The sequence below is a fragment of the Tyto alba genome, unplaced genomic scaffold, assembly GCF_018691265.1.
Source record: "Tyto alba isolate M040663 unplaced genomic scaffold, T.alba_DEE_v4.0 Super-Scaffold_19, whole genome shotgun sequence".
Classification (NCBI taxonomy): Eukaryota; Metazoa; Chordata; class Aves; order Strigiformes; family Tytonidae; genus Tyto; species Tyto alba.
Genome location: NW_024881281.1, coordinates 12398107 through 12421378, shown reverse-complemented (window position 1 = coordinate 12421378; position 23272 = coordinate 12398107). Strand labels below are relative to the sequence as shown.

The window sequence follows — 23272 nt, the reverse complement described above, 5'->3', positions numbered from 1 at the left end:
GGTCTTGACTGTGGAAAGCCTAAAGAGTGCTAAATACCTCTTATAGCTAAAGATACCCCACAGCCTCCTTGGGCAGGACAAAATGCAGCATCTGTCATTATTGCTACTCAGGTATCAGAGTGAGATTAGATCTGAAATCAGGCATACCTCAGTCCCACATCGCAGGCAGCAGGGCACATTCTATATTGAATTTGTTTAGGAGTTTCTTTCATTTAACTATATTTGCTTTGAATGTATGACACCCGTACAGACCAGCTGTCAAGCACAGATTTGACAGATGTGGCTTGAAAGAACATAGGAAAGTGCGCAACAGCCTTGGGACTACTTTGTATTAAAGCAGGGAACACAGATTACCTGAGACACAAAAAAAAGTTAAACTGCCTCGGCCCTGTCTGTTCTCTATTGCTATATAAGTGCCACTTAGTATAATGAAGAAACAGAAGAGAAACTGGGAATTTGAAACCTGCAAGATTCCTGGCTGTTAAGATAACAAGCAGTTTTTTGCACATATATGCTTTTAACACAACCAACAGCAGATCTGACGGGGACAATGAAGGGTAGGCACCGATTAAATTGCACCATTTTCTTTCTGGTCACGAGTGTTACTTTGCAGGAGAACTAGTCAGAAGTGTTTCAATAAAAAGCTGTTTGCATTCAAAAATAGCCTTTTTATCAGAAGCCTTAAAGACTTTGTAAAAAAAAAAAAAGACAAAAAAGTTTAAATTTTTATAGCCTTTTTTGAAAATTTTCACGTTTTTCTGAAATTAATTTTAGAGGTCTCAAAGAATGGTCCCAAAATGAGATACCTAGGTTGTAGCAACAGTGATTCCCTAACAAGGTCAATTTTAAAAAATTTAGCTATGGTATCTATCTCATTCTCAAGAATTCAAAGCTAAAAATTTCAATTAAAATTTTGAAAAAATCTTCTCCAAGCATGCAGAAATGACAAATGAATTTGGGAAACACTTTGAAATAAACAAACAAAAAATTTGTCAAGCTTTTATTTTAGCTTTCCTTTGTTTTCCAAAAGTAGGTGTCATCTTTCAGTCAGCACCAACATATAGTATGAGATTTGTGTTCACTATACTTGCATGTGTAATGATGCTGGTATAATTTGCAGCAGATGTACATTTGGGGAGAAATTATTTTCCTCAGAATCTATTTGTGTGGGAGGATGAAGTATGGTTATAATGAAGGTGCTGTGGGAGCTGAATGACTTTGTATCTCAAGTACAGGTGCACTTGGGTGTAACTTAAACATAGTTTGCAATCTCTCTAAATGGAGCATTTATAGCCAATTACACTTGTCATTCACCTTGCAAATACGTCTATCTAATTTAACAGCATATGCAGTAAGCAGAAAAAGAAAGGATATTATATTAGCTGACAGCAGAGTAGAGGTATAGATATCAGCATATGTATATATTGCATATTTGGCAGATTTCTGATCCGAAATACAATGAATTCAAATAGTGGCCTCCAATGCCCTTATTCTCTTTGCATCAGAAGCCTCCTGTCAGATGTAATTTCCTCCAGGAAGACATGAATCTAGCTGAGACTTTCCAAAACCTGTCCAAGTGATTTGGACATTCACTTCTCATTAGTATTAACAGCAAATGGGCATGAGCATCTCCTAAACGCCTTTGGAAATCTCTAAAACATTCTTTTGTGGCTTCATGATTCTTTGGCCAACCTGCACTAGAAATGACAAATTTCACAGTTGTTTCCCTGTACTCAGATATTCATAAAGTCTATGTACCAAATGTCAAGATTTTCCCTCAGAAAGACAGATGAGACGTGGTAAAAGGGAGGAGATAGAAGAACTTTTGCTGTGTTTGGATTAAAGGACAAAGTTCACATTCCAAAACTGTCTCCTCCACAGTGGGCTGTATATACCAATTTCAGGATAATACCACATTGATTGTCATCTTGTTGTAACTGCCCTAGGCAGGCATGTCACTACGCTGGGAACAGGGATGCAGAGGAGTTCTGCATGTGTCATATGCACTGAATCACAAGCACTGCCCTGGAGAGCACTAACATGGAGGGAAGGGAAAGTGAACTACCGCCCATACACCTGGTAACAAGTCCTACAGAAGGGAACAACTATTCTTTTGAGATCCACATTTTTAGTGTTAGGCCTTAGATAATAATTAGTCCCACTTACTGTCCCAGGAAACACCCTTCCTGTCCATAAGAAGAAAATGAGAACTAAGAAAAGCAAACTCATGTGTAAACTGACAATAGATTATAATGTTCCTTTTCCCCACCATATTGAGGGCCAGAAAGAGGCTTGTAAAGGATTTCATTCGTGTTATATCCAGCTTCAACTTTTCACACCCTTAGAAGCTAGAAAGACTTTTAAGCCACTTGTCAAACCAAAAGCACTGTGAATCCTTTCAAACTGAACTGCCATCTATCCCTGTGGTTTACTTCACCATTAAGCTGGTAGTAGCTTTTCCTTACAAAGTAAGTCTTACCAACAGATATGCAAATAAGCGAGTAATATTGAGCTTTATAACTCCCTTACATGGCTTCTTGATCTGTTAACTGACATCACTTCCTTTTTTTTCCAAATGTATTTCATGCACAGATGTCTGTTTTCTATAATCTTCTCCATCTCTGCTATCTCTTGTATTTTAATAAACCACATCTCCAGATTCGGTATCTTCTTTAGCAGCCAGAGAGGGAGATATATTTGTACATTGCAGTTATTAAAATTCTAAATATCTCCCTCTCTTTATTTGATTTTAGTGAGATTCCAGGTATTTTCTCAATACCAAGAAGACTGAATTCATTGGAATGTACTCTGAAAAAAGTCTTGCATCGAAACTTTAATTTCAGTTCAAAACCCCATCAAGTTAAGGTATCCCCAGAAGATCTGGACAAGGTGAACCTTTGTTTATGAACTATTTTCATCACTAGTTTAAGATGAAATTAAAATTATTTTTTGCTTCTTAACACTGAGACAAAAAAACGCAAATAAAACTTGTCACTGTTATTTCGCTTTCACGTGTATTTTAACTCCTGACAGAATTCCTGATGGACACTTTGCTTAAGCAAGGACAAACTTAAACATTTAAATCCAACTTTTTGGGCATTATCTTCCCTGTACTAGTGGAATAAACTACTTAAAACAGAGTTCTACTTTCATAGGGACCTCTCTACCTGTCTGTCATTGATGACTTTTACACAGAGAAAGCATTATGTTAAGAGGCTCATCTCAGCAATTCCAGTATTAGTATCAAGAGAGACACCAGCAGTGATTCCTGGCTGATCCTTTGAGAAACAGCAGTGATTTGTCTCCTAGCTTTCTCTCGGCTTTCTGTGTCCCATAGTTTTGTGGACAGACACTCACTGGATATATTGCTCTAGTCACAGTTGTTTAAAGGTACATCTTGGCCAACGTGGGAGTTGGAGATGTTTATTCAAGACTGTAAAACCCAAAGTAATTTTAATTCCTCCCCTTGCAAACATACCTTCCCACTCTGAATAAGAACAGTAGATGCACATTGCAACTTCAGGGGAAGAAAGGGATTATATGGAAAACTTAAGAGCAGTGACAAAAATCAGGGCCCTTCAGGCCCATGCCAGTTGAAACCTTCCTATCACTTCCTAATGTCATCTCAGACCTGTTAGCCACAAAAAGATCAGAAGATGTATAGTTTTAACTTTCCACCCGTTCTCTTGGGGCCACAGTGGAAGAACAGCAAAATTAATGCTACAAGTTGAAGAGTCTTCAGCTACGTTGCTCAAGGGGAAGAGAGCTGGAATTAAGAGCGCCCCAGGTTTGCTGCTGTAATTCCCAGGACTTTCAAAAGCAACCAAACATCAGTTGTGTCTGCTTCTCACTGAAGAAATTAATCTGAAATCACACTTTCTCCTGGCAGCATTCTGCCACCTGCCTGTGCATTTCATCATGGGTCAAGTCATCAATCTCCAGCCTCAGCACAGCTCTCAGAGGGGAGCCATCCTACCTCACTTACCTGTTCACGCTGACATCTAAACACCCTCCAGACTGAAAAGAACCAGAAGGCAATTCATCTCACCCTAACTGAAGCCTCTGAAATGCCCTCTGCAGGTTCCTCTACTGATTATAGACACAGCTTAGTTTAAATCATTTTGCAGAATTTTAGACAGTAAAAGTTAGGGAAGCGAATCCCACCACTGAGAGGTTGCTCAGCTGCCTTATTTAAATCCAATAATGACGCACTGCAGTGAGTGTCAGCCCTTGAGTCTATCTATCTCTTTTACCAGGCTCAAACACACAACGAATGAGAGATCTTACCAGAGGGGATGCTGTGAACACTGTGTGCTCTGTACTCCCAGCAAGCTCTCTGAACAGTGTACACACCGCACCTTTCCCTGGGTTTTATTGTTTTCCTCCCCTATAAGATGTCAGTGTTGCTGGTTCTGTAAATAATTTCTCAATGGTACCTCTTTTTCAAAGCAATTTGAACCATTAAAAATGTAACCACATTAAACTCAACACACATACCTTTCATCTAAGTCTGTCAAATGCATGGTTTTGGAGCTGAATGCATACAGCCTTTTGGTTCACAGCTTTAAAACTGGAACACAGTGCTGGTCCAGATGCCTTCCACATAAGCTCAAGAGCAGTCAAGAAGCCCTTCGTTAATTCCCTGAATCCTTCTGCAATTCCTCTTCTGTGACTCAAACACCAAGTTGGATTTAGTTGGGAGAGCTTGGTTTTCTTTTGTTTTGGGGTTTCCACCACTTCTGGGCTATGAAGGACCGGGAGGTGTGTTTCTATTCTGAGATCACAGACTGAACACATTGTCCGAGAGGAAATTATTGCAACGTAAAGTACTGCAAAGTGATGCAGACTGACTGCTTTATAGCCAGATCATATTGATCAGGAATGCTTGTCTCACAGACTTCATCCCATTTTTGTGACCAGACATAGCTGTTATGCTCATCCACAGCTCCAAATAGTGTTTTCATAGCTGGAGTTTGGTGTGCTGAGAAAAAGAGGAAGACTGCCTGTAGCTTGCCTTGCAGCTAGCTGGAGACCAGCAGAAAGACAGATGCGTGTTCAGTGAAGCAAATTCTGTACCTTATGCCTCATACTCTGCCTCTGAGGTATAGCAAAGCAGATGAGGGACAGCCTGGCCATGACAACCTACACAGCATCCTTTTCCTGGATGAAGACAGGCATCCTGTTGTGGTGTGCACAGCATCCACTGCAGCTTCCTCAGCAGCCTCCCAACACAGCAGAACAGCACCTTCACCAGAGCGAAGAGAGCCAACAGCTAAACTGCAGGCATGTGCCCATCTGTACTGGAATGAAAGGCTGTTTTCAGGGGGCTGTGGTAATACAGCAGCACCTCAGGGCCCGCACAAACACAGCAGAGTGCTCATGTAGGGCTTATGTTGGGAGGCCAATTATAGGGCAGCACCTCAGGCCCCCCCACACACAGTGCAAGGCGCTTGGAGCGACAATTTCAGGGTGGGTGACAGAGCAGCACTTCAGGCCTGAGCTGGTATTGTGTAGCACTCCTGGACCCATTCTGAAGGTTAGGTGACATGACAGCACCTCAAACCTGCACAAACATGGCAGAGCGCTCTGCAAGGGCCGATTTCCTGAGGCAGGGGATACGGCAGCAGCTCAGACCGGCAAGATCACTGCGCAGCCCTCTTGGAAAGACGATTTTGAAGGCCGGGTGATACAACAGCACCTCCAACCTGCACCAGCACGGTACAGCGCGCTTGGAGGGCCGACGTGGCGAAGTCGGAGACAGGAGATTCCCTCAGACCTGCCCCAAATTGACGCAGCGTTCTAGGAACGCGGCTGCACGGCGGGAGCGCTTCATCGCCTCAGCGCCGGCGGCGCGCGCGGCGGGCCAGGGGGCGGGGCCTGCGCTCTCCGGGGGCGGGGCCTGAGCCCCTGCAACGGCGCTTTGCACACGCGCACGGCCTGGGCGACACTTTCGGGCGGAAGGGGCGGGGCGCGGCGCAGCGCGCATGCCTCCCGCCCTACGGAAGCCGGCGGGCCGCGTTCAAAGGCGGCGGCGGCGGCGGCGGCTCCGGCCTAAAGCGAGCGGCGGAGGGTGCCGGGCCCGTCGGCCGGGGCTGAGGGCGGGATGGAGGCGCCGTGAAGATCTCGGTGAGCCCTTCGATGGGCGAGGCGTGTGGCCGCCCGCGGTGGGAGGCTGCGGGCGGGCTCGTGTGTGAGGGGAGGAGGGGGCTGCGGATCGCGGCCTGTGGGGCAGGCTCGGGGGCTGGCGGAGGCCGTTGGGGGGGCTGGTGGAGCGGGCCCCTGCCGAGGAGGCAGCTGCGGGCAGGCCTGGGCGAGCGGGGTGAGGGTCGAGGCCGCGGGTGGCTCAGCGTCTCCTCTCTTGCAGCACACGCGGAGCAGGCTGGATGCCCACGGGCGGCAGGACACTATCACAAGCTGCCTGGATATTCAGCAGGGCCACAGGACTTTTCTCCCGCCATACGCAGATCTCATTATCCAGCCCCTACCTGTGCTGTGCTGGTCTCCCTGGGGCCAGCCCCAGTTACTGGTACCAGCTTCCGTTACGGCGTGTGTCTCTCTGCTCTGCAGGCAGAAACCCGGGTGGTAGTGCTGGGGCTTTCCATTTCTCCGTGCTTTTAAACGTTTGGTGTCGCCAAGCCTGCACAGCTGCAGAAGACATGGCAGAGCAGAGGTACTGCGTGGACTATGCCAAGCGTGGTACGGCAGGCTGCAAGAAGTGTAAGGAGAAGATCGTGAAAGGAGTGGTGCGAATTGGAAAGATTGTTCCCAATCCTTTCACGGAGTCTGGTGGGGACATGAAGGAGTGGTACCATGTGAAGTGCATGTTTGAGAAGCTAGAGAAGGCCCGGGCCACCACCAAGAAAATTGAAGACATCACAGATTTGGAAGGGTGGGAAGAGCTACAAGATGGGGAGAAAGAATTAATCAACAAGCACATCTCAGGTGAGGTGCAAGGCAGAACCTGGGTCACTTTTCTTCTTTACTCATTTTCAAGGTATGCTACTGATTGCCACACAGCTGTGCCTTTACCACGAAATCCTCACTGATGTGTCAGTATGGGCTAGTGACAGAGTGGGTAGTACTGCTCAGATCTGTGTGTCAGTCCTATAGGAACAGAAGTAATCACTTCCACAATAGCACTTCTTAATTTGTTTGTCACAACTGATTGTGGAGGAGTTCTAGGTGATTTAATTCACATGCAGACATGGGCAGATAAATCCCAAGAGGAAGCATCATTTATTTTCCATCTTCAGCTTTTTTCCATTATTTTTAGTAAATCATATAGGCTTTTTTTAAACTTTTGATGTCTGAAAAATGTTCCTTCATATTTTTTTATCCTCTATCCCCAGTCCTTTTAAGACTTGCTTGTTGCAGTGTATCTTGCATAATAAGTTGAGGGATGTATGAGATTGTTTCTGACTTCTGGTTTAAACCTTGCTGTTTTACAGAACTTAATTCCAAGGCTGGAAGTACACCGAAGAAAAAAGTGATAGTTCAGGCTAAGCTCACTGCCACAGGACAGCTAACTACAAAAGATCCATTAGCTCTCATCACTCCATCACCAAAGAAGTTCTCTGGCTTCACAGGTAGGACTTAAACTGCTTCTGGGAAATCCTCTTCTAATATCAGCATCAGAGGTGTTTTAACTTGGCTTACGTCAGTAGTTTTTTATGTATAGAAGATGGTTTAGTTTTAATTACTTTTTAAAAATCTCGTTTGCCAAAAAATAGTTCGTGCTTTCTTAGACTGTCAGTCTTGAACGAAGTGATGTTTGAGTTTCTAGTATTTCCAGGGAAACAAAGTTTATGTAGTAACCCACACTGTCAGGCTGGCTCTACTACTGCTTTAGTCCATTGTCCAGTTGCAAACTGTGAAGGTATAGACTAAAGATATTCCATGTGTAGCTCAAAATCTGTAAAAAATTGGTTGTGAGGGATTCCCAGTTGCAGTGTTCATGGAAGGGAAAATTCTTATTCCTCAGCAGCTTGTCCTGAGAAACAGCTGCTGGCTGAGCAGTCCATGTGTGAGCGCTGACTGACGTGACACATACGTGTAGCTCTGAACCACCCGGAGCATGTGATGGCACAAACACAGCCAAAGAGATGAGAATGTGGAGGGGGGTTAGTATTATGCGAGAAGAGGGGATGTTTTTCCCCCATTTTAGAAATGATCGTAGGAAAACAACATGCTGTGAGGGGAAAAGGCCTATAAACTAGAAGTAAAAGAGAAGCACCTGCCAGCAGGAGTTCATTTTCACCAAGGTTTAATCATATTTGTCTGATATAATTGATGTCCAGAAAATTCTGGTGTACTGTGAAGAGCAAAACTATTAAAATTGTTTAGTTTTTTTAATGGTAATAAAAATTTGAAGTTACAGCTTGGGGTGTAGTACACATCATTATTCAGTTCTGAAGCTTTGCCAGCATACTGGCATTGTTCTTTTCAGCTTGCCAAGCAGAGGTAGCTTCGACTTCCAAATCTGCACCATTGTTGTACTTGTTAAAAAAGCAACTCCCTATGTCATTGATGCAGCCAAGCCAAAGAACTCAGAAGATGTCTCTGCAAACTCTTCCCACAAGTCTAGCCTATCTGCGAAAAAATGTGATCCAAAGCACAAAGACTGCTTGCTGCGAGAGTTCAGGAAGCTCTGTGCCATGGTTGCTGAAAAGCCTAGCTATAATGTGAAAACACAGATCATCCAGGATTTTCTGAAGAAGGGATCTGGAGGAGGTATGATTCCTGCTTGCCATTCTCAGTACATGAGAGCCCTCTCAAAATCAACCTCAAAAGTATTGTTTCAAAAACAAGAATGAAATAAAATATGATTGCTGTGTAGTCCACACACGGTATGTGTGCTGTGAGGATTTCTGTACTATGGAGATAATGTTTGCAAAGTGAACTGTTTATCTAAATAACGAATTCAGACAAGAATGTCTCAGTCTAGCATTGTGGGGAATATTTATAGGTGCTGCCAAACTTAGTGCTGAGATCAGATTAGGACAGCTGTAGGTGTTTCCCCCAAGAACTGTCCTTGTGCAGCAGATCAGCATGGCGAAAAGAGGAAGCCCCAGGTGTGGGTTTTTTTCCCAGGGTCATGCTAATGGCCACAAATAACCAAAGCTTGTATGTGAAAGTAAATTGTGACAGTTTCTAATCTTTTTTTCCAGATGGTTTTCATGGTGATGTATACCTGACCATTAAGCTGCTGTTACCAGGTGTCATTAAAATTGTTTACAACTTGAACGATAAGCAGATTGTAAAACTGTTCAGTAGGATTTTTAACTGCAGCCAAGATGAAATGGTCCGGGACCTAGAACAGGTGAGTGCAGGCAGTTCATTTCAGCTGTCAGTCCCTTGGTATGGAAATTCTGTAATGGTTTCTTTTTACTTCTATTTGAAAGACTGTGAGCTTGACTGTTAGAATGGGAGTGATTTTTTTTTTTTTTTTTGCACTTTAGCAGTTTTCATAGCACTTTCTGCCGTATGGAACCTTTAGAAAATAATGTTTGAAGAGCAAGTAAGATAGGAATTCACCTGCAAAACTTCAGAAAGCAAGACTAAAATATGTAGGAAAGTTGGGCTGCATCTGCTTTTCCTAAACTGCTTTGTCTACAGTATTCCTGTGTAACTGATTTGTATTACTTTTTTTGTAACATCACATATCAAAAACTGATTCAATTAACAGATCTGTTACTGTGAGCTTAGGTTGGTTCATACAGTTAAGCTGCATTCATACAATCGCAAGTGCTCACATGTGTGCATTTAATTCCTGTGCATAGGAGTTGGTAATTGACTATGCACACTTCTGATTCATTGCAAGATGGAGAAAATGGGTGAATTACATAATGAAGCTAATTCTTTTACCTCTGTTAATTGCCTTGGTATATACTGCCTTCTAGTGAGATTACTAGACTGTTTCAGATCCTTGGATTTACAAGGGGATTCATCCTGAGGAAATAAAGGGTCTGTGATGCTGCATTAGTGAAAAATAGAGCAATGAGATGATACTGGTACTCTTACTTTTTTTTTTTTTTTTTTGCAAATGAAACAGCTGAGAAGCTTTATTCTGTGTTGTGGCAGTTTTCTTCTAATGTTTGATTCCAGTTCATTCATGCAATCACAGCATCATTCCTGTGCTTTATCCTACTTACTGGAACCATGATGAATCCCCAGTGGCATCCCCATTCTCTAGCCATAGCTCTGATCCACACTCTTTGTTTTGGAGACAGGGAGATGTCTCGGAGACCATACGTCTCTTCTTTGAACAGAGCAAGTCTTGTCCTCCAGCAGCCAAAAGTCTCCTGACCATCCAAGAGGTAGATGAATTCCTAATCCAGCTATCAAAGCTTACTAAGGAAGATGACCAGCAAAGTGTGTTGCAGCACATCACTCGCAGGTAAGAGGAAAGGCCTCTGAAGGTTTACCCTAAAACTAGGAGTGGTTATCTACATATCATAAGCTGGCATAGGTGAAAAACTAATCAGAAGCCACAAAGACTGAACTTAGCAGCTGTAAGCTGCTATTAGTGGCTTGATTAAGACACCTTGACTTCTGACCAGCAGTGGGGAACATGTGTGGTTCCTGCTGATGCCAGAGAATTTCATCCTTGCCCATCGAGACACTGCTCAGTCAGTACTAAACAAGTGGCTTGCAGAACTACCTTAATGGTACTTAGCTGTTAATTAAGTTGCCATTCTTCAGTATGTTGGGAAAAGCCTTCGAGCCATTTAGACATTCTTGGTCTGGCTCAGTTTTGTGTTCATCTGGATGCTACTATCACTCTTGACACATTAATTGAATTTTGGAAGGTACGTCAACACTGAGGCAGAATTAATATTGGCATTCAAACATAAAGACGCTAAAAAGCCTTTTGAATATTGTCTTGTTCCTCGGAGATGTCACTAGTAACATGTCCTTATTTGACTTTAAACCCTACAGAAGGGGAGGACTTTTTTTTGCAGAGGTCTGGATCAGTTTCTTTTTTTTATCTGGAAGGTAATTCGGTTCAATGTCTACCATTTTTGAATCTTCTCTTACACTTTAGATGTACAGGCAATGACCTGAAATGCATCATCAGGCTAATTAAGCATGACTTGAAAATGAACGCTGGAGCAAAGCATGTGTAAGTCTTACTTTTCATTGTGAGATAAGACCAGAAGTGGGCATTAGCCTCATAAGGCAGGAGCAGCACACCTGAGGTTGATCCATGTTTCCCTCCTCTCCTCAATGTGTTAAAGGTTGGATGCTCTGGATCCCAATGCTTACGAGGCATTCAAAGCATCGCGCAACCTCCAGGATGTGGTAGAGCGAGTGCTGAAGAACCAGCAGGAGGCTGAGAAGGTGCCAGGTCTGAAGCGAGCCCTCAGCGTGCAGGCCTCTCTGATGACCCCGGTTCAGCCCATGCTGGTAATGTGGCTCCCCTGCCATGGTAACCTGCACCCGAGCAAGAGATGGAGTTCTCTGAGATCCTCACCTTTTAAGAATCAGTAGATGGATAAGTGACTGTGTGTAGTATGAGCTATCAGAGTGTGCAGGGCTGATTTTTATGTTTAATGCCATTTTACAAAGTGCTTTCTACCAAGAGGATCATATTCAAGGTACTTGATACTTGCACCTTCAGTGCCACTGCAGGAGCTAAAATCTTGACTTCCTTTCAATCCAGAAGTGACTTTTTTGTTTGCTGTCATTCCCGAAGTTGATCCTTTCTCTGGAAATACCTTAAGCTTTCCATTGGGTTAGAGATTCACATAAGTTTGATTTTTTTTTTTTTTTTTGTTTGAACAAATCAGAGTTAAGTATTTACTTCTGGCCTAAGTGCACTGCTACGTAAGGCACAGTACTTACACTTTTAACTATTTGGAAGAGATAAGCACTGAATAGCTGTAATTATCTGGGCATATGCAGATGTTTCTAAGTAAATGAATAATTAAGAAAAGGAGAACCTTGGATTGGATATTAGAGATCCTGAACAAAAGGATCTACAAAAGAGTTGGTGTTTCATTCATGAACTTATGTAAGAGTAGCTTTATTTTTAACTATATCTGAGTTTGTTTGGAACTTTGATCTCTCTCCACTCTTCTAAGGCTGAAGCCTGCAAGTCAATTGAGTATGCCATGAAGAAGTGCCCAAATGGCATGTATGCAGAGATCAAATATGATGGCGAGCGGGTGCAGGTCCATAAAAATGGAGATCATTTCAGCTACTTCAGCAGAAGCCTCAAACCGGTCCTCCCACATAAAGTAAGCACCTATAAACTGTCTGTTCTGTTGTGCCAGCTCCTCTATAAACACAACTGAATTTCACAAGAGTTTGCGTAGGCAAGGAGGATACCTTTTGTTGTAGACTTTTTTTCTGATTTATATAGATACTTGGAATCTGGAAAAGCAACACTTAATAGAATTGTAATCAATTCATTTGGGTGGACATTAAGAGCTTGAAACTAAAGCTAATCTGCCTTAGAATCCTCTGTATGCACTGCATTTTGGGAGGCTTGATGCCAGTTGGATGACTTGGTTGGATTTGTTCAAGACTCATTTTTCTATTTGTAGACTGTGCTTCTGTACCATAATGGAAGGTAAAGCTAGTGCAAATAAGGCTACATGTGCCTCAGACATGCTTCTGGAGAAAACACCTGCACTGGAGTGAGTCCCTCTCTTCAGCCAGTAAATGTATTTTTCTTTTTTTTCCCAAGGTAGCCCATTTTAAGGACTTCATCCCCCAGGCTTTCCCTGGTGGGCAAAGTATGATCCTGGATTCAGAAGTTCTTCTGATTGACAACAAAACTGGCAAGCCACTTCCTTTTGGGACTCTTGGTGTGCACAAGGTAAAAAACAAAACAATGAAAAAATTGTGGTTGGAGGCTGTTATTCTGCTAATTTAAACACACTAGCATGTCGTCTATTATCACAGGATAATTTAAGAGATCATGTGCTTGCTAGAGCATCTGGGCAAAAAATAAGATTCCTGAGAATGCTGATATTAATGAAAAGATACTGCTCTAATACAGTAGATTTGATATTAACCCGATCACTAGCAGGACAGTAAGAAAACGTCAAGAAAAATATTAAAAAAAAAACCTTGGAAAAATCTTGCAATTATTGTTGCTTGAGCAATGAATGGCAGACTGGAAGACCACAGCAATACAAAGAGTATTTAGTCAGTGTGAACATTATGTAGTGCTGATGTCTAGACTAAATGATGGTGAGGAAAAGGACAGTAAAAAGAAAATTAAACTGTAAGTGCTTTAACTTAAAGTAGCCATTAATCTAAAGTCTCTGGAATGCTTGTTGCTTTTTTGTTGCAGCAGTAGTGATGGATGTTACATTGCTCAGACTCATTAATATTTGTGGTGTTATTTTCCTGTCACTAGGAAATTAGCATGTTTTATCTTCTTAGTTTGTGCTTTGACACGGGCAGACTAAATCTTAATTCTTAGAATACTTCTGTCCTTTAGAAGAGGCCTAAGCTTATTATAACGAAAAGATTATTGAGATTAAAATACATCCTTTTGTTTCTGTTATTTTTCTGAACTCCATATTGCTGCTTGCTCCAACTGCAGATTTCTTTTAATCAATCTTAATTGTCTTTCAGAAAGCCGCTTTCCAGGATGCCAATGTTTGCTTGTTTGTGTTTGACTGCATCTATTTCAATGACATCAGCCTGATGGACAGGTATGCATCTGGTGGTGTGGGAGAGTAGCCTGAGCAGCTTCCCAGCCTGAACTTGCTGGAGTACGCTACCACTGCCAGGGGGAGCCGTTCACAGTGGCTGCCAAGACTGGCCTTTTCCCCCTGTAAAATCAACGTGCCATGGGAGAATCCTTGCGCTGCTAAGGAGTTTCACTGTGGAGCTCCATCTTGCTCTGCAGTTCCAAAATACCAGGATTATCTGCATTTCAACCAAACTGATTGTGGTTCAGTACCTAGCTCATCTTATATCCTCTGAAACTAAGTGCAGTCTTAACACTAAATTTCTTTTTTATAACTTCCTGGAGAAAAATAAGAATTCATTGTCCTTTCTGGAACTCTGTAGGATAAATCATTTAATTATTTATATAGCTTTTCTCACTGTTCTTGTAGTTGCTTCATGTTAAAAATGCTTGCTGGTCCTTAATTATCTGTACCCTGCTTTAGGCCTCTGTGTGAACGTCGTAAGTTTCTCCACGATAACATGGTTGAAATCCCCAACCGGATCCTCTTCTCGGAGATGAAGCATGTCACAGTGAGTTTGATGTTACAACAGCACGCACGGTGATCGTGAGATCACAAGGATTGCACTCTGGGCACTTCATTGCTCCTTTAACATGTGGCCTTTTTTATGATTAAGGCTGCAAATCCAGAAATCCCCTTCCTGTCAAAATGGTTCTTCTTCTGGTCTATGTGCAAGACTCCTTGAGCTAGCGGTGTTGGAGAGCCGTGCCTGTGCTCCCATCTTGTCTCAGTTACAACCACTCCAGTATAGTCTTAACTCGCACATCTCTGTTTTCAGCTTCTTAATAATTTTGTAGCCATTGTAACTTTGACATTGTTAGGAGGAGCTAAAGCCTGTTGTAATTTAGTCTGTACTGTGCAATACTGAGCTGTGTAGAGAAGACTGAAGCATGGTTGAAGGGAGCCAAACTGCTTCCAGTTTCCAGACTGGCAGCTTCAAGTGCCACACAGCCCAGATACATCCTGAATGCTAAAAACTGCATTTAGACAGCAGCATGCTCATTATTTCCTTTGATGGTTATGCGTAAGCCCTATGTCCCATTATTTTTCTCCACTGCTACTGATTGCTGTAGCACCTTGGGTTTGGTGGAGGATGCTTGAACATTTGGAGAAGAAGAAAAGAACATAAGTCCTAAGGCATTTGCATAGAGAAGTAAGCACGTACTGCTGGCTGAGGTAAATATGATCTTGTATGTGTGGGACATACACAGGACACAAATCAGTGTGGCTACCTCATCTATGAGGAGTATTTTTTAGCTAAGAGACCCTTCTCCTCTTAGGACATATTCCCAGTTTAGTCAGTGGATAAGCAGCAAAGAGAACACATGTGGGATTCTCCTTGGAAAAATGTTTTTATGAAATTACCCATTAATTTCTCTGCAGTTGCTTTGGCTTTAGTGCACGGCTGCTTCAAATAGAAAGCCTGAAAACCACAGCCCTTTGACAGACTTGAGCTAACCATGATTCCTTTCCTTTTCAGAAAGCTTCAGATCTGGCAGATATGATCACCCGAGTCATCCGTGAGGGACTGGAAGGACTGGTGTTGAAAGATACAAAGGCAGGTCCACATTTCCTCTTCACCGGTGTGTGCTGGGAACTGGGGAATGACGACAGACATAGGTCTGTGGATGAAGCACACGTGTAAGGCTGAGCATCCTTGAAACCCCTCTGGGTTCTTGTTGATGCTGACAACCAATCCAAGTTGTTTCTTACATATCTGAGCAGTGCTGTGCTCTTGTACCACGAAGCTGGATAAAAGCAGGGGTTGTTTGAGGAGATAGATGTCCACCAGGTGATCTTTCTGACTGGGGGTTCTTGCCTTGTTTTGCACAGGGTAATTATGAACCAGGAAAACGGCACTGGCTGAAAGTGAAAAAGGACTACCTAAATGAGGGTGCAATGGCTGACACAGCAGACCTGGTGGTGCTGGGAGCTTTCTATGGACAAGGCAGTAAAGGTAAGTCTCTGGAGTTGGCTTAAGTCAGAGATCTGTCAGTTCAGCAAACTCACAAGCTTTTTCCCATTCCAGGCCTCCTGTAGCATTTGGTCTCCCACCAGAATGAGTGGCTGTAGCAGTGACCGTCTGCTGCAGCCCATCGTATGCCAGGCTCTGAGGTTCCTGTGGGCCAGGGGGCATGGCAGTGCCTTAGGTCTTGGGCTGGGCTCTTGCCCAGTGGAGAGGCTCTCGTGTTCAGCTTCGTATATGGGAGCTGATGCTCTGAAGCTATCACAAGCCCGAGGCCCTTTGACTCCTGAAGATGGCAAAGAGTTTTGGCTCATTAGTCTGCTTTTTGAAAAGCTGTGGCTTGTCCTGCAGATGATGTGAACCACCGGGTTCTCCCCTCCTGTAGGTGGGATGATGTCCATCTTCCTCATGGGCTGCTACGATCCCAAGAGTGAGAAGTGGTGCACTGTGACCAAGTGCTCTGGTGGCCATGACGATGCCACCTTGGCGCGTCTGCAGACAGAGCTGGATATGGTGAAGATCAGCAAGGTGAGAGCGGCTCTGGCGTGGAGGCGGTGAAAGGAACACTCAGCAAGGAGCTTGGTAACAGCCTTCCTGCTGACCCACGCTGAGGTGCTGGCTAAATGCAGAATTGAAGTGCTCTGCTCAGAATGGAGAGGCTCAATTAGTGTTAAAGCAGATAAACTGCTCTGACACAAATGAGATGTAGGTGGAGCCAGCTCCTGAGATGAGGCACTGCCTGAGATTTATACTCAGACACTGAGTGGGAAGCCAGGAACCATCTGTTTCCTGCTAAGACAAGGTTTTTTTAGGAAGAGCAGAGCAAGTACCATTTTTTGGCATATTGTGACTGGTGAAGACAGTCACTAGATGGGGCTGCGGCTGAGAAATGCTCAAGTCAGACTAGTGTCTGGTGGCCAGATAACCTGACATGTTGGAGTTAAGACTTTTTGTGACTTAGGTGAGGAATCTTAACTTTTCAAGATTTGACAAATAGCTGAACATTAATACTTACTTGATATCCTGAAGGCTGTTTGCATCAAGGTTACAGAATCTTAACAACAAAAAAAGGGGTAGTTTTCTATGAATCACAATTAGAGCAATGTTATTGTTTTACATATGGAATGACAGTAATGGAGAGTTGTGTTACAGATAATTGTTGTGATTCTCTAGGTAAGATGAACTGCTGCAGATCAGTGCACCTTGCACTGCAAGGTAAAGCAAATTTCATCTGTACAGACACAATGTAATACCTATATGCTAACCTAATTCTAAGGTATTTTTCAGCAACTTTTGTATAAAGTTTCATATATGAGCATAAGTGCTATGATTTTGGTTTTGTGCTTTTAATTAACAGGATCCTAGTAAAATTCCAAGGTGGCTAAAAATTAACAAAATCTACTACCCAGACTTCATTGTCCCAGATCCAAAGGTAAGTCATCTAACTATGTTTTCCAGCCCTGATACAGCAATCTACTATATTTCATTTAAGTGTACAAATTGTCTCTGTTACAAGATTAGTCTTCATACTTGGAACAGGAAATTAAGTGCAAGTTTTTATCTCTGAATCTTGCAAGTGCATTTAAGGCTAAGAGCTTCATGAAGAAATCATACCCGCAGCACTTCTGGGAAATACTGTTGTGCATGAAATCCCTTTCAGAAGTGAACTTACTTTAAATTTGAGCCTTGAAAAATCTGACTTAAATGATTGAAGCACAACTGTAACCCAAAAGTTGCTAATGTTTTACAGAATTTATCATTATGCTTTGTGCTGTGCATGTCTGATAGAAAAGGTGTCATTTAGGAATTGGCATTATATATTAGTTGAGGATCGCTGACTTGCTGAAAAAAAATTCTATTTTCTCTGATTAAGTTTTTCTAATTAAGGTGACCAAGAAGGTCCATTTGTGTATATGGAAATCTGTGTGCTGGGGCGGGGAGTGGGGTGATTGTAGAGGAACACAGACACATTAGAGCTAGCTCATGGGAGAACACGGGAATGTGATGTGACTTCCTCAACACTCCGTTTAGAAAGCTCCAGTGTGGGAGATCACAGGGGCTGAATTCTCTAAAGCTGAAGCCCACACTGCGGATGGGATCTCCATTCGCTTCCCTCGCTGCACCCGCATTCGAGATGACAAAGACTGGAAGACGGCCACCAACCTCCAGCAGCTTAAGGTGAGTCTGCAGGCACGTCTGCAGCATGTTTGAGGATAAGTTCTGACAACAATCCGTATTTAGAAAGACAAATTTGGGTAGCAGGGTATGCAGTGAAGACATCTGCTGACTGGTACTATGATGGCATGTTACACTTTCCATTTATTCTAGGCTCAGGCTGCTTGCTGGATTATTTTGGCGTGAATCTTATTCTTTCATGGGGCCTCTCAAGTCTCTTGAGCTGGTGTGTTGAGCACTTTCAGGGAAGTCTGTGCTGGCAGCTAGTTGTATCAGCTCTCGTAACAACCTTCATGGTGAGGAATTTCCTTCCTGAAAGAGGTGACCTTTATTCTCTTTAAGTGTGGATGGTCATTCGGTCTCCCGTTAATTGCTGAGATTGGGGAAGGCATCTGGGAAGCGACTAAGGGTAGCCTGGCCCAGCTTCAGGGCACAGGGGCCAAAGGGCAGTCAGCCAGGGGCCCTGGGGCTGCACCCACCCTGTGCCTCCCTTACTGATAGAAACGGGTGGCTTGCTGCCATCCCCAGCAGTAAGTCAGCTGTTGATGAGCTCTGTTCTCAGCCTCCTTATTGTTGTTCGCGCTGTCTGCACACTGCCTGCAGGGATAGTGGCAGCAGATGTAAGTGCTCCTTATGCTGTCCAAGCAAGGAGTGATTCAGCCCACCGGCTGTCCAGCAGGCTTTCTGGCTCCCTATGCAGATGGGAGAAAAGGTAAAATACCCTCATCAGACTATTCCCTGAGTGATCAACATGTTCCTTTTCAGGCTAGGGAGCCAGGTACTGGAGAGTCAGCCTGTCTTGCTCTGTAGCAGATGATGTGCATATGGGTGTTGGTACCGCCCTGTATGGCTTCCCTTACTGTTGAGCAGAGAGCTTGAACAAAGTTGACAGGAAAATGTCTACAGAGAGGTGCAGGAAGAAAAACGACATGAGCAAATGCTTCAGGGGGGAAACAAGCAAGAGGAGACCATGTGTTAGACAGCTCATGCCTAATGTCAGTGGTTTCACTGTGGCTAAAGGCGATCCTTTATCCTGGTGGGACAGGAGCTGTACCAACTCTCAAAAGAGAAGGCTGATTTCAATGTTGTTGCTGGGGAGGAAGACGAGTCCACGGCTGGCAGCAGTGGAGAGAATGAGGGAAATTCCAGGTCTTCCACACCACACAGCACTATTAAAACTCCCCCAAGCAAGTCACCTGCAAAAGCCCAGAAGCCAGAAGGTAAGCTTGTGTTTTTTGGGGAGAGGAGCCTCTGGTGTGTTCTCTGCATTTGGGGCAGGCTGGCCTTGGCTCTTTGCCTTCTGTCAGATGCTTGAAGATCCCATGACAGCTTTCATGTGTGTGTGTCAGGATTAATGGGCAAAGCTGTTTAGACCCTTGGTTTGGCCCATGGTATTCGTAGCATGGGTTGAATAGCCACAGCTCTGAGGTGTGCTGGGAGTGAGAGGAGTTGGAAACAGCATTGATGCTTAGGCACAGCTGCTTAGGCAGCTCATTTAGACAATAAAAGCTGAGATTATATGCTGCTTAGAACAGATACCTTGAACCTAGCAGAGTCTGTTATAGTTTGTACCAAAACTACTTTGGAGTGATTTCCTTGGGACTGCTGTCCCTTTTAATCTTACTAGATCCAGGTCCTTAGTAGACTGTATAAGACTGATCTGAACAGCAAACCTGCTGCTCCTGTTCCTGTAGATCACACGCCCTTTGGTTAGACATTTTTGGCTGCGAACCAGTATTTCATTTTATTTGGATGAAGTTCATGCATATAGTAGGACACCTGGATGGAGGGGATTTCCAGGTAGTAAGTAGCAAAGCTGTGAAATGAATTTGCTTCACCCAGCGCTTTGTCACTGGGGAATAGCTTGAACCAAATTTCTGAGCAGTCTCAAAAAGACTGTGGTGACAGCAAAAAGGGAAGCTCAACAGCAACATCCTGGAGATAAGGGCAGGAAGATGCCCTGTGCCATTTGCAGTAGAAAAATGTGTCTTACTAGTTACTTTCTAATTCATGGATTTTCCAGAAAGAGGTGGGGGAAACTTCCCTTTTGCTCTAGTCACTCTTCTCCCCCCACTTTATTACACAACCAGTATCTGGACAGAGAGCACAAATGAGATGAGCTTTTTTTGTTTTTAGAGAGCAAAGCAGTCACTGGATCCCCTCAAAAATCAGAGGAGAAACGAGGGGAGAAGCGAAAAGCATCTGAGATGGATGACAATGGAAAAAAGGTACAGACATTTGAACAGCAACCACTGGGGTGGGAGGAGGCTGAGGCAGTTTCAGTTGTCTGTTCACCTTTGCCTTCTGTCTGGAAAAGTCCTGGGAATCTTCCTATAGCAGCACCCTAAATTGCAATGTAAAGGCAGAAGTAGCAGCAACAAGCCCTGCTGTAAAGGAAGCGGATGGCTGCGGCTCTTCCTCCCTGTCTGCAGAGCTGACACAACTGGGTTTGTCATGCTAAAGGCCAATACTCTTCACCCACCCAGAGTGCTCTGCTCCACAGAGTGCTGCGATTGCTGAGTAGCTGCTCTTCCTGACTGCTGCAGATGGGAGAGCTGGGAGCTGTAAAGGCAGAACTGTCCTTTCTAGCTGGTTGTGCAGCAAATTGTAGGTGTGGATTAAGAATCACTGAGCTATAATTTCCTGATAAGCCTGGAGCATCTATTTTTATGTAAACAGCAAGTCCCCTCCCAGGGCGGTTGCATTCTCCTACTTTAACTAAGAAGTATCAACTTGTAAAGACAAAGACATTAAGATCATGTTTACTGGACCACATCAGCATCATCAGGAAGGGGAATAGAGGGGTAATAATTCCCCTTAGCTTCAGTTGTCACATCTGGCTCTCAGAGGAACTGTGTGGGTACACGTACAACTCTGTTGTATGATTTAATAGCAGTCCGAAGAGCAATTTACAGTTATTAGGCACGGGATTAGAATGATAACCTTGGCAACTGTGAATGGGCTCGTTCATGCCTCAAAGAACTCAGTGTAATTTCCAGAGCAATGTAATGTTTTTACCAGCCTGTGCTTCTCATCCTCTTTCACAATGTGCAGACGCTGCTGGACATATTCACTGGTGTGAGGCTGTACCTGTCGCCCTCTGTGAAGGACTTTGACAAAATCCGGCGGTACTTTATAGCCTATGATGGGGATCTTGTGCCCGAGTTTGACACGGCCTCAGCAACGCATGTTATAGGGGACATCGTTGATGAGAATCCTGGCGCTAAGCGTGTGTCTCCCAACTGGATCTGGGAATGCATCCGGAAGCGGAGACTGGTAGCGCCGTGCTAGCAACACGGGGCAGCTGAGCAGCCTCGACACAAGAATTTCCTGAAAGCAGCAGCTGAGAACTGGGTAGGTAGAAGAAATGGTGAGATTCCTCTGTGGAGACATGAATAGAAATAGAATGCCCAAGTCCCTCAGAGGTAGTTATAATGATCCATAGCAACCATATGGAATTAATTAAAACAACTCTCTGAAGAAATGTCACTGCTGAATCCATTTTTCTGCCCATAGTGTGTAGACCACTGCACTTACCTAGGTGCTGGTTTAGTCTCCTTGGGTTTTTAAAGTTTGGGTATTTTTATAGATAAAGAAATAAAACTGAAGCAGTTTCTCCTTTGCTGTCAGGACTTATTTTCCAAAGGTTATTCTCTGCCTGGATAGGAAAACAGACCACCAAATGTGAAACTATTGGCTGTATTGCCAGGACCGTTTTGCTGCATGGCTACAGTTGACATGAAGGACACGGGTTCTCCTGGGTTGACTTTTAACATTTAGCACAGGTCTGTATTCAGTAGCAGTTTATACCTCTGCTGTAGGTTTCATGTTAAAACTAGAACACCAAGTAAGCAACTGCTGTAGCATTATCCAAGCATCCTCTTGGAGTGTCTGTTTTCTAGAATATGTTGCTCATGTTCTGCTATTCATGTTTCAGCAAGTAAAAGCTGAGAAAGGAACTCTACCATCTGGGTCTTCCAGGAGAGTTGAGAGAACTCCTTATGCGAAGCTGCTCAAAACTAGTGCAAGTACTTGAATATTACTGAAATGATGAAGATAGGTTTTAGAAATAGGGGTTCATTTTAACTGTTTTACAAATGACAATACGCATTTGCTGAATAACTTTGTGAGTAGACTGAGTGCACGTGCATATTATGAAAGAAAAAGTGAGTTGACCAGTTCACCAGTTCCCTTAGTCTCAGGGGTACAGAGTGTGCTCTCCCCGTTGTAATCTTCACAAAGTTAAGATTGCACTGCTAAAAAGTTAGTGTTTTCAGTTAACTTTTTTCCTTCACCCTCTTCTATACTTGTACCCCACCCACTAATGATATTTAAGCACCTGGTATCACTAGCCTTTCCTGGTGGAGTCAGAAGTAGCTGTAGGATCTGCTTCCTCCCAGCCTGCTGGTGACAGTCAGAAAACAAGGTTAACTAAATCACATTTCAACTTTATTATAAAATTATAAACCAAACTTTTGTACCAAAACTAGTAAGTTGAACCATCATAGTACCAAGATGATTTAATAGAGAATAACATGCCATTTCAAGTAGAATATTAACTTTTAAAATATTTAAGCTATGTACAGTGGACATAAAGCACATAAATATTTCCATTTACTTTATTAGTTTATATCATTATATTCCTTTGGATCATTAATCAGTTTCCTCCAGATTTTGATTTTCCTTTAAAAACAACTCAGTCATCCATAAGTAGAGAATCCCTTCAGAAAGCACATTTCAGAGTCATATGGTAGATAGATCTTCTCATTCCCAAAATTTCAGGCATTGATCTGTAACTTGATTTATCTGCTGTAGAAAATAAGCCTACAAGTAAAAGGACATCTGTCCACAGGGGAAAAAAAATCTTCTTTCTGCTGAATTTCCCTAGCCCTGAGTTTACTGAAAAATATGACAACATGAATTTTCACAGTGAATTTACTAACTGAGGCTGTTCAACACTTTGTATGTGTATTCCTATACCTCTTAAATAGGTCCCTGTGAACCTCTTGAAGAGTAAATACAGATACTGCTTACCTGCAATTTTTTTTTAACGTGATACACCGAATTGTACCAGTACTCCTTCTCATGCTGGAAGCTCTTAAACCCTCAGCCAAAGATTAGAGAACAGCCTGAACAGGGAAAGAGGTAAAACTCTGAATTTTTAGTTCAATAAACCTCAGCAGCTGTTGCATTTTTGTGGGGTTCAGAGACCACCTCAGTAGCGCAGAGGTTCTGCTATCTACTGAGTGACAGATTTCTTCACCTTAAGTGCTTTATTGATTCCAGCTTGCAGAGTAGAGACCCTTTACTCCATGACAGCTGAGAAGCGAGTTGCTACTCGTGCAGTATTCCACGTTAAGGATTACCCAAATTTAATTTGCGGTTAACCTGTATTACCACTTATTGCACAAGTAGATGGCTT

General features: G+C 43.3%; 1 protein-coding gene across 2 annotated transcripts; it reads left to right on the top strand.

Annotated features, from left to right (window-relative positions):
• The first annotated feature begins 5966 nt into the window (after positions 1 to 5966).
• LIG3 (DNA ligase 3) lies at positions 5967 to 21466 on the top strand. Of its 2 annotated transcripts, none has more exons than XM_042791557.1 (20): positions 5967 to 6126; positions 6568 to 6942; positions 7449 to 7586; positions 8533 to 8730; positions 9168 to 9319; positions 10230 to 10396; positions 11045 to 11122; positions 11238 to 11406; positions 12084 to 12239; positions 12692 to 12823; positions 13591 to 13670; positions 14133 to 14220; positions 15190 to 15267; positions 15543 to 15666; positions 16061 to 16203; positions 17033 to 17107; positions 17707 to 17853; positions 18896 to 19070; positions 19987 to 20078; positions 20905 to 21466. In XM_042791557.1, exons 1-20 carry the CDS (start codon positions 5985 to 5987, stop codon positions 21139 to 21141), a joined length of 2946 nt encoding a protein of 981 aa, XP_042647491.1. In that variant the 5' UTR covers positions 5967 to 5984; the 3' UTR covers positions 21142 to 21466. The 2 variants fall into 2 exon arrangements, with proteins under 2 accessions (XP_042647491.1, XP_032851472.2); XM_032995581.2 differs by having other exon boundaries at positions 6006 to 6126; positions 6365 to 6942.
• Positions 21467 to 23272: the final 1806 nt, after the last annotated feature.

Bases quoted from the DNA above. Each gene is read 5' to 3' on its own strand.
- LIG3 (XM_032995581.2), top strand. From the start codon at position 6,384: ATGCCCACGGGCGGCAGGACACTATCACAAGCTGCCTGGATATTCAGC. The intron at 14,221-15,189 runs GTGAGTTTGATG...TTTCCTTTTCAG, and splicing joins CGGAGATGAAGCATGTCACA to AAAGCTTCAGATCTGGCAGA. The intron at 19,071-19,986 runs GTAAGCTTGTGT...TTTTGTTTTTAG, and splicing joins AAAAGCCCAGAAGCCAGAAG to AGAGCAAAGCAGTCACTGGA.